Here is an 11267-nt window from a genome sequence, read left to right as displayed (position 1 = left end):
TTAGGGGGGCGGGAGCTTTGTGGCGTTGCTGGTGTGGGGCGGGTGATTAGGGCTTTTTATGGAGCGTTTCCCGTGGCTAATGATAGTCCGTCCGCTTAGCTAGATATACAAAAGCTGCTGATGCGCGAGAATAATTCAAAGGTGGGGGGTGGAGTGGTCCCAAGGAAGGAGGAAGGAAAGGGGAACACAGCGTGCTCACTCGCTCACTCACCCACCATATCAGATATCACGCCGCTGCAGGCCAAGATTAACATATGCTTGGGGGCTTTCCGAAAGGTCGCACGCCTAAATTTGGAGCTGATTCGGGTGAGCTCTTTTCGAGTGAAATTCGCGTGTACGTGTCGCCCTTTTGGCTGGCCATGTAGTAGCACAAGCAAGCATGTGTAGTACTCTGTTTGTGCCCCCGCAAAAAAAAATGTACTCTCTTTGTGTTGACAAAAATAGTGCATACTATTACTTTTACTTTTACCTTAAGTCAAAATTTGTAAACTTTGACTAAGTTTCTGGAAAGAGAACAACACCAAATCAATATCATCAGATTCTTCATGAAACATATTTTCATGGCATATAAATGTTAATATTAGTTTATTAAAAATCATACTTTACAAATTTTGACTTTGGATAAATCTAACATGCACTATATTTTCAAATGGATGGAGTATATACGGTAGATATGGTTATGTAGAAAGAGAAAAGAGTAGCCTCATCTCGATTGCTACTTCTTTATGCTTTCATAGGAATATATTCCGGTGCCGTATCAAGAATAAGTTAGTTCTCTTTCACTATCCAGTTTATGACGCGGTTATTCGCTCCGCGCTTTCTGTGAAGGCACTTGTGTAACAGTTTGATTGGCAAGAACAGGCTGACCTATGCGTATATTACTTATGATTCATTGCTTGATTTATATTATTAAGAATAAGTTAGTTCTCTTTCGTCATTATCCCGATCATTTAATGGTTATGCACACAGTGTTTCCTGTGTAGGACAACTTGTGTTGCAATTCAATTTAGGAGAATAAGCTGAGAGCCTGAGACATATTGCGTTTGATTTATTTATTTGCTTGAAGGGGGTTAGGCTGTCATTTTCATAACGATATATCGGGTTTCTCAAGCAACATGCCATGGTCTTATTAAGTTTGGTCCTTCAACTCAAGTACTGAAAAAAATTGGTCTCTCGGGTGTCAATAACATCTAGATTTGGTTGTTTGCTCTACTGAAAGCGGTTCTGATGATGACATGGAAATTATTTCTCACATGTGTCCGCCTAATCGGTAGGAAGAGTTGAAACCCAATCAGAAAAATAGGAAAATTTAGGGCAAAACATGAATATTCTGGTAAGTATTCAAAAAAGGGAAACTCTAAAAATGCATAGCAATAACATTTTGAATTCCCGTATTTTAATTACTCATAGGAGTATTTCTGGGTTTTTTTATATTCTTCTAATTTTCTTTCAATTCACATTTTTCCCCATAAAATATTGAGCGGCTTCATTTAATAATTCACTTCGAAATAATCATTTTTCATAAATAACATGCTTCTAATTTTTTAATTCTAAACTGTGTTTCCTCTATTTTGTTCAACTTAGTTGAGTATATAAAAAAGATAAGTTTTTCTCAATTTTATTTGATTGTCAATTTTTTGTATGTAACCTTTTTAATGTCATAAGAATAATAATGGCATTTTAGCTAATCCGTGTATATGTAAATTTCAGGTTCAAACAGCATCATTCTGGAAGGTTCCCTCTCATCCACATATATGCACGAGGAATTGTGCGTTAGTTTGTCTAGCGTTCACCAAAATATATCAAGTACAATGTACACCCCGCAGAAAAGCTTCAGCTGCAAATTCCAAAACCAAGAAATAATCATTCATTCCGACAGCCTGAGCATGAACTAAGATCAGTAGAGTTCAAAAAATTGTCGATAAGAATTAAGGGATGTTTTTTCTAATATAGCACATAATGATCCGGAACCGCAATACAACCATTATATCACTATAAATTAGCACTGCAATATACAATAGAGGTATCAATACAATGGTTATACAGATTAAATGATTACAACGCACACTAGGCAACAGGCTTCGGTTCCAGCTTCCAAACCCAGAAAAATAATTCAGTCAGCAGGCCCGAGTATGAACTAAGACCATCAGAGTAAGAAACCGTCGATGAGAGTGCAGGGACAGTATTTATACCACTAGATATAAACCACATAATCGGTGTGGAACCGCAATACAATCAGTCTATGACTATAAATTTGCACTACAATATACAATATAGCTATCAATACAATGGTATATATATTAAATGGTTATGAATTCTAGTAGATTTTGGATCGCTCTTACTTAGATGACCCAGCTTTTGCGCTACGCGTCGACATATCTAGATCTCCTCCTTTCCAGCTCTAAAATCTCAGCTTCATCCCTCATTCCTTCACTCAGCAGCTCCTCCCAGAAGTCGTCAGTCAGCTCGGCCTCACCGCAGCCCTGATTCCGACCACCTCTGTCATGCTCCATGCCCTTCCTGATCCCCTGAATGTTCATGGCTAAATTCTCCAGCTCTGAAAATTCCCTGTCCTCAAATATGAATGTGGACTCGAGTGGCTCACTCTGACTGGTCTCCTCAGGGCCAAGGAACGGCATTACGTCGATGGGCCTCCTCCTCTTCGTCGGGTAACCGTCCTCGAGGTCCTTCAGTTTATCTTGTTGCTGGATCAACTGGAGAAAGAAGTCAGGGTTCTGTATCGCTCTTGCCAGGAAACCCATCATCTGGAGCTGCTTCTGCTCGACGCGGTGCAGCCTCTCTTCCATGGCTCGCATGTCAGCTCTGCTGCTCTGCTGCTCCTGCCTCAGTTTCACCACCTCTGCGAGTAAGGCGTTCTTGTCACGCTTTAGCACTTCGATTTCTTCGTCGAATCCGAACTGGCCGACCTCGAGGCAAGAGCCAAGGGCCTGCTGCTGTGATGAAGGGAGATAGGACAATGACCTCCTTCTCTTTATCATCTTTAGAAGCTGTCTCTGGCCCCGAATGAAACCCTCGTTTGCGAATTCCCATCTGTCTGGATCGATCTTTCTAAAACCCTGCAGATTGCAGAACAAGTCACATATTTATTTTAGTTTCGAGAAGCACAAAGAGTAGCAGAACAACTGCAGTTAGCTCAAGTTCACAAGCCACAAGCAGCAAAGCTCAACTAACATGGCATACTTCACACAATATAAAATGGTGGGTTTCACATAGTGTTATGCCCAAATTTATAAGCAGTGGAAGAATAGGTAGTAGTATACTATATTGCTTGATGGTGATGAAAGGAGTCTTCTAGAACAAATAAGCAGGTTCTTGTAGCTTCAGCCGGTGTCTTGATCCATCTAGCTACACAGTAAGAAGTTGGAGAAAGAGTATGTCAGAAATTAAATATGTTCGCCAAGGAGATGCAGACTATTCAGTCCCCCAGCATCTCCTTGTTCTGAAGTACAGAGAGTAATTCAGGAAATAAGGTTTCATGCACATGCCTCTGCCAAAGGGTTGGCAACAACCTCTATTTCCCTTTGAATCCAGTGATTCACCCTGACTTTGCGTGATCAGATAGTGGCAGAGATACTGAAAGAATCCTAGCTATCCGCTACTGTACTAGTACCATAATAGTTATTGTAGTCTGTTGAAGAGCTCAAGCTATGTTCACCCTTGAAACCAGAGCCAAGAACAAATAATTCTAGTTTGCAGCTTCTTTGCTGGTAATTAGTTGTACATATTCAAGTTTCACACAAAGCAATAAGAATCACGGTACCGTCGTTCACTGGCATATAGAACCGCTTACTGCTGATGCAGAGAACAGCTGTAAAAGAGCTCGCTCTTCCTCTTCATTTTTTGCGGGTGCACTTTTCAAGAATGAACGTAACTCTTCTTTCACAATTCGTACCCAGTTGCCAAACTAAACCACCTTATATTTTTGTTTTTGTACGATTTATGTTATTCCAGAATCAGATGCATACCAATATTCATGGTGACTACCATAGTCACCACCACAGTTGTAAGACGAGCACGAAATGTTGCTTTGACATTCCATCATGTCATTTGTCGTTCATCTCTTGCTCAATCAACTCGGCTAAAATCTTGGTTCTACAAATGCAAGATCGGGATTGCAGCGACACAAGCAAGCGACTCGCAAGTGCAGGTTAACTGAACAAGTAATGATTGAGTAAGGCAAGCAGGAGAGGGGAGACTCACGTAGGTGTTGAGCTGGCGGACAAAGCTGGAGAAGTTGCTGTGCTTGAAGAAGCGCGGGAGCAGCACGGCGGCGAAGAGGTGCGGGTCCCAGACGACGAAGCTGTTCCCGGCGCGGCCCCAGGAGACGACGCCGTCGGTGGCCGGGTCGGCCACCAGGTCGAACGTCTTGGTCAGGAACGGCGGCGGGCCAGTCTCGTGCAGCCCCTCCATCGGCCGCGGCGCCAGGCCCCCATGCTCCAACTCCTCCTCCTCCTCCGGCAGCGGCGGCGGCCACTCCTCCTTCACCCTCACCGGCAGCAGCACCCGGTCCATCCCTCCTCGTGGCCGAGCAAGCAAACAACCAGCGATCTCCTGTCGCAAACGGAAGAATCCAAAGAATTGCTTAGCACAGTGGCACCCAACGCAGGTGGTCTTTGGCTGGCTGCTTTCCTTCCGCGGGAAAGTGGGCGGTGCTCGCTGATAAATACTCCTGCCGAGTACGGGAGCGAGCGCGACGGGACGGGGGATGAGACGGAAGGTTCTGGGCAGCGCGGCGCGTTCGTGACCGGCCGGCTCGGAAGCTTCTGGACGCCGGGGCCGGGTCGCAGCTAGCGCGGGCGGGTTGGTGCGGGTGTGGCTGAGGTTGTCGCGCGCGGCGCAAGTGGGCGAGGCGACCAATCGGCGGTCGACAGACGCGCGGGTGCGCCAGGCGGCCGACGGCGACAAATTTCATATGCCATTTTTCCGGGCTCGTGATTGGCTGCAACTTGCAGTGAGCCGATACTCTGGGTCGGATACTCGGCGTCCTGGGACACATAAGTTGCTCTTTTTCCCGGGCTTTTTCGTGTGTTCTCTGGAAAGGAAAAGGAAAAAAGAGCCGCCTCTCAAGTAGTGCTCATGTCATTTTTCTGTTTGTTGGTACGGTGAGATGCATCTGCACAATTTTGTCGCTTTCTGTGTAGAATGATGCCTCAAATGATCGCTTCGTCATTCATTTTGTACACTTTATTATCAGGGCATCTTCAACCCGGCTCATCAAATTGCCCCTGTGTGTTGTCCGGATTGAACGGTCTGGACACTTTTAGTCCTCCAATTCAGACCCTCATTTTGGGTTGGATGTCTGAAACAACCTTAGGCCGGCGACAAATCGGGGGAGCTCTCCAGGGTAGTTCAGACGACGTCCACCGTTGGCGTCTGACACCTCGTACCCATCCAAAACTTAATTGGAGCCCGTGCGTTTTCACAATCCGCCCCACTCTTCCCAGTTCACAACCCGTCCTCCTCCTCCAAACGCAATGGTCGTGGCACAACTAGAGGCGAAGCGCGGGGATGTCACCGCCGTTCCGACGCTACCGCGGGAACCTAGAGCATGTTGACATGAACGGGACGGTCTACACTCCGCATCAACGAAGCACGACGTGGCTGGCTCTTCGAGGAGATCGAGGCCGAGGCCGTGGAGGAGGAGGAGGAGGAGCACGATGATAATACCAAAGAGGCCACATCGATGGGCTCCGATGGGTTTGGATGATGTCTGCCCGGCGAGATGCCTCTATGTCCGTCTTATTTTGAGGGATATGGTTGGATGTCTCCGTGTCCGCCTTATTAGAGAGATATGATTGGATGATGCCCGTCCGAACGGGTGTCCATGGTCACAGTATTTTGGCAAGCTAACAATTGGTAAAAGTTGGCAACTTTTCTAGAGATTGGTGAGAAAAATAGATAGCCAATCTACTAGTATATCTAAATAGAAACCCTTCAATCTTCATTATTAGGAATCTCTAACTTCTTCTTAAACCACATAACCATATAGGCATCTGCTGGAGCTGGTTTTTTTCTTCTTTCATGCCCAAATTATCTAAATAGAAACTCATTATTAGGAATCTCTAACTTCTTCTTAAACCACGTCACCATATATGCATCTGCTGGAGCTGGGTGTTTTTCTTCTTTCATGCCCAAATTAAGTTTTTCTTCTTACGAGGCTACTCGATTTGATGCCAATATTTGGCATTTTGGCAAGCCAACAATTGGTAGAAGTTGGCGACTTTTCTAGAGATTGGCCAGAAAATTTGGCAGCCAACGAATTGATAGCTAAGTTTTTAGACTTGGTCAACACATTGACATGCCAAATATTGGCACCAAACCAAACAGCCTCAAGAGACATGATGATGATAGTTCATTGGAGTACATTTGGCAGCTGTTCTTGACGGAGGGGACCGGAAACCAGTGCCGGAAGTCGGCTCTAGGAATGGACAGAAACATGTTCAGTCACTCTCATAGTACAACTCACAGTACAATTTGCTCTAGCAGCTTCCCTTCTCCGTACAGCCCACAGCAATAAGAGTGTTTATAGACGTGTGGACAAACTAACTTATCACAGTACAATTGCCAAGATTTAGTAGTCCCTCTGAATACGACGGGACAAGGTCAGCAGGTGAGACACGAAACGTATTAACGCGAGATCAGGTAGGGGATTGATCATGAACACAGGCATGGCTTTCAGCAATTATTACGCAGCATTTCTCAGGGATTTAGACGAACATGAATATGTTTTCGTCACACCATTGCTGACACTGGATCATTATTATTCAATACAGGCATCATCGCCAGGCGAAGAAGTTTCAGCAAAGATTTTCGAACGGGTATGTTGCAAACTAACCACACAAGTGATACAGGATCGATGCTGGTACGAGCACACGGCGAAAGCCAATCACACATCTTATTCAGTAACTTTTGGTGTGATATGTAGATACATACAGAAGACACGCTCGCTGCCGAACACTAGAAGCCGTCAACGAGCTTCGACGGTTTGGTTCCCACCTCTGTTGATAATCTTGTCGACGTACTCCTTTCTGAAATCATGTGCAGTCACATCCGGTAAGAGCAAGGGGGAGAATAGTGGGAGATTATAAGGGAAATGGAGTAATGAACGCAGAGAAGAGAACTGAAGACTCTGGAAAGTACCTGGCTGGGAGATGGTCATGGGGACGATTGTATGGCGTCCAGATAGGCTCTCCCACAAAGAGCCGCATTGCCTGCACAACATAGTAAGAAAAACATAAGTTTCAGAGGTCCATATTTAGAATGATGTTCCTTATTGGGTGGAGTACGGAAAAGGAAAAGATCTTTATGATATGAATATATGATCAATGAAAGGACTCTCGGCTGGTAGTTAACTTCACAGAGATGGTACAAGACACAGCAGTAAATGTTGTTGTAAAAACTAAAAAGATAAGTACTGTTTCGAATTACGTGCAGTGAGACTAAAGATAAGTAACACTGTTGTCGAATTGAAATTATTGAAAGCTATCACTGATTCATTCACAAAAGTAAATTACACGCAAGTAATACAGAGTTCAGTCATTTTAATTCATTCAGTATATACAAGTCTTAAGGAGACCAACACTTCATGGTGGGAGCAAAAGCAGAAAGTTAAAAGATACCTTGATGTAGTTGTCACTATCCAATGTAAAGCGGTGATACATTCCTGCAGGCAAAACAATCATGCCACCTTTCTTAACTGCTATACGGATCCACTGTTCGTTTTGGTCCCTCACATCAAAGTATCCTGGACAATATAAGAAAACAAATAGGTAAATCGCGTTAAAAAAGGAATGTCACCATAATCCCTCACATCAAAGTATCCTGGACAATATAAGAAAACAAATAGGTAAATCGCGTTAAAAAAGGAATGTCACCATGATTATTACTGGAAATAAAACAGTTTATAGCTTTCTCATCCAAAATGCCTCAAAAAAGATAAAGAAGGCGCCTACCACTGCCCTCGAGACAATAGCGTATCTCTTCATCAGTATGCAAGTGCTCTTCAAAGAAGTTCTTCAGCTTGGCCTCATAGTTTGGCAACTTCTCTGGACATACGTCGCAAATGTCCTGCAAGAGGGAAAACAGAATATGTCTGTCACACATGTTTGTTTCTACTACTTGCACACGTTTTACGCTTGCCAATCAAAATGGGAACACACAACAGTAAGTAGCCAAAAAGGATCGATGACAAACCACATAAGAGTATCCCCTGGCCTCACGGATTTTCTTGAGATTCTCGTCTTTCTCCCAGTCATCAGCATTCAGGTTCCAGCTTACAACACCCAATTCTGGGCATTTATAATATGCACAATTTTTAGCATCCAGCAGGTTTACCAGCACTATTTGACTACAGTTCAAAACAGACAAGAGTAAGTGATTTGAGCAGCAAATGCACAGACCTGAAAGTTTGGCAAGAGGAATGAACTCTTTGGGCTCACGGTGATGAGGAAGCCTCTGGTCCTCCTCACTGTCATCCATGTACCATGCTTGGATGACCTCCTCCTTGCCATCCTAAGTAAGAGATATTGTATTATAATTATGCAGGAAGTTAATTATAACATGAATTAGCTGTAAACAACTGTATGAGTACAATGGTTTACATGGACCTTCCTTCAGTACACCTAGCTGCAGAAGTCTACAGATCATAAGTTTTTACTCCTGTAAAACAGCCTTGCGTTTTGGGTGGGGGTGGGGTTGGGGGAGGGGTAACACATAGATAGATACAGAGGATTTGGCGTGTGGTACAGGTCTATGTTCTTACAGACCATGTGATTTACTACTTCTCTTCTGTCTATGCAGTGGTAGTCGCAGCCTCAGCAATAATGGAATTTCTCGTAACAGCAGCCGACTTGGTTGCAAAATCAATGTAATTTACAACGCACTAGACAGATTGACAATTGACAAGCTTCATCCTGCACCTGGAACAACAACTCTACAACAAGTGGATGTAATGGGAAATGGCTAAACCAGTATTCATACAGTTCTTGTATGAGACTACATCAAACACCCAAGTGCCAGCAAGTTTGAAGAGGCCTTCCTCCCTACTTACTACTAGTATCTCGGGTGGAAAGACTTGTATGTTACAGTGCTGGTGCAGAACTCTCTATGACTATTTAAAGCAGCTTTGCTAAAAGCTTTACGTTCACATCACTGAAGGTTTTTCCATTTCAATATGTTCATGTGTGGGTACTGGTATACTCCAACAGGGGAAGGAAGACTGATGAGCAACTCATGCTACACATCTGAATCTCCAAGTTTCAAATCTGGGCCGGAAAATCGATTAATTGAAGAGCATACATCTAATCTAGTCTAGTAATCTGAAGATTCACATGTATGGTCTCCATCCTAAAATCTGCTAACCCCCAATCTCTGGTGGGAGGAAATCCCAGTCCCTTCTTCTTGCGTTCGACTATACATACACTTCAATCGCCTATTCCTACCCAAACCCTTGTACCGAGCAGATCAAAATCAAGGAAAACCTTGACGAATCGCGCCCCGAAACGAAGGAATCTTTCTCTTTCTAGACGCAGCGACCCCTCTAAATCCTAGGGCCGAAACACGAGCTCGAAATAGGACTGGGAAGGAGGGATCCCCGTACCTGGAACTCGTTCTCCATGGCGGCGGCCGCTTGCAGCCTCTCGCGCCCTGCTCTCTCTGCTCTGGTTGGAATACCTCGAAGCTGGAGAAACAGGGGAGGCGGATGTGCGTTTCTTATGAACCGCTTTGGATTAACGCGACTCGAAGCTTTTACCGATAAGGACACTGAGGTTTGCTCAATTTCGATGTAGGACACTGCCATGTATTTTTTTTCTCCGAGGTCAATATTTTCGGCCTTATTTCGGGTGTTGTTCCGATGAAGAAAAGTGAAACACGGCTTCTTGTTCTAGGTCCTGGTCGGTTTTTCTGTCTGTGTGTGTAGTAAACTTCATGTAGCCATCTTCAACGATTGATGATTCATTGTGGATTTGTGGTTTTTTTGTCAAGAAAAGAAAAGGTTGTCTGCATGATTCTTCTTCAAAATATGGCTTGCAAGGATTTTCCCTGTTCAAGGTTGTAATTCTCGGCTACCGGTGGGTTAGATGCGAAATTTGCGATGTCCCCGTAAAATATTCCCCCGCTGCATGAAACGTGATGGCATGGGCAGTGGGCTGGCCTATTGTCCGGTTCGATGCACGTGGACATTTTTTTTTATTTCCCTTTGGAGAGGATGAACAGGCTGAACCGCTCAAGGGTACACGTCATCTAGCAGCATGCATGGACGCCATGCTGCATGCCTCCTTGTACTTTTTCTTTTGCGGGGGAAAGCATATCATTTAATCAATCAGGGCCTTACAATCGTTTGAAATAATAATACTAATCTCCTTTGGGGAGTTTGCTAACCAACAAGCATGCCTCCTTGTACTTGTACTGGTGCGGTGGTGCCTCGTGCTCATGTAGTCATTCCTCAGTAATTCAATTCGGTGTCGGGCTTATCTACACCAGTGAATAGTAAAAATAAAATAAAATAGCAGAAAAGGTAAAAAAAATCTGATGATTTTTTTATGCAAGATGCTCTAATGTGTGATGTTTTTGCATATTTTTGGAGTGTTTGGACATTCGAAGTGCTGGTGGCAAAAAACATAAAATTGGGTGTGAACAATGATGTTTTCAAAATTTCCCAGACATTCAAAAATAACTTTTTTTTGCCACAAGGTCCTTGAATGTCCAAATTTTGCACGCGCATCACACACATGAACATCTTGCACCACAGAATAATTTGGATTTTTTTTAAACTTTTTTCTATTTAAAATGGATTTACTATTCACACTCGGGCTCATTTGAGCCCGGCGTTGAATAGCCGCGTTTGTCATCTCTTCCCTTTTGCACATCTGCATTTCGTTGTATACACTTTATGGTGTTTGCAGAGGCGGATAGAGGAGGGGCCCTCCCAATAATTTTCATTGGCACTTGTGGCTAGAGTTTCTTGATTTGAAGCAACCGAATGGCTTGTGCGGATATTTATACAGCTGGCATCGACCAAACAATATACATTACCACATAAGGTCTAAATATCATACACATAAAAATACTGGTATACTAACTCGTATACACAATTAAGTAAAGATAATAAAATAAAATACATATAATACAATGAATTATAGGGTAAGGAGCTTCAAATGTAATTAATGGAGGTTAAAGTGCAAACGACCGGTCAAAAGTAACCCTCTGACCTCATATTGTTGAAATAAATAAAATGATGGGCTTAT

The 11267-nt window shown here is 43.6% G+C and overlaps 1 protein-coding gene across 1 annotated transcript; it reads right to left on the bottom strand.

Moving 5' to 3' along the window:
- Positions 1–2166: 2166 nt before the first annotated feature.
- On the bottom strand, positions 2167–9922 carry LOC123090211 (uncharacterized). Its single transcript, XM_044511619.1, has 9 exons — positions 9620–9922; positions 8421–8532; positions 8215–8309; positions 7974–8088; positions 7641–7765; positions 7162–7232; positions 6994–7049; positions 4222–4928; positions 2167–3077 (listed from the first exon to the last, which is right to left on the bottom strand). Exons 1-9 carry the CDS (start codon positions 9818–9820, stop codon positions 2364–2366), a joined length of 2196 nt encoding a protein of 731 aa, XP_044367554.1. The 5' UTR covers positions 9821–9922; the 3' UTR covers positions 2167–2363.
- Positions 9923–11267: the final 1345 nt, after the last annotated feature.

The sequence above is a fragment of the Triticum aestivum genome, chromosome 4B, assembly GCF_018294505.1.
Source record: "Triticum aestivum cultivar Chinese Spring chromosome 4B, IWGSC CS RefSeq v2.1, whole genome shotgun sequence".
Taxonomy (NCBI): domain Eukaryota; kingdom Viridiplantae; phylum Streptophyta; class Magnoliopsida; order Poales; family Poaceae; genus Triticum; species Triticum aestivum.
The sequence above is the reverse complement of the archived record's forward strand: the minus strand, read 5'-3'. Positions and strand labels throughout refer to the sequence as shown.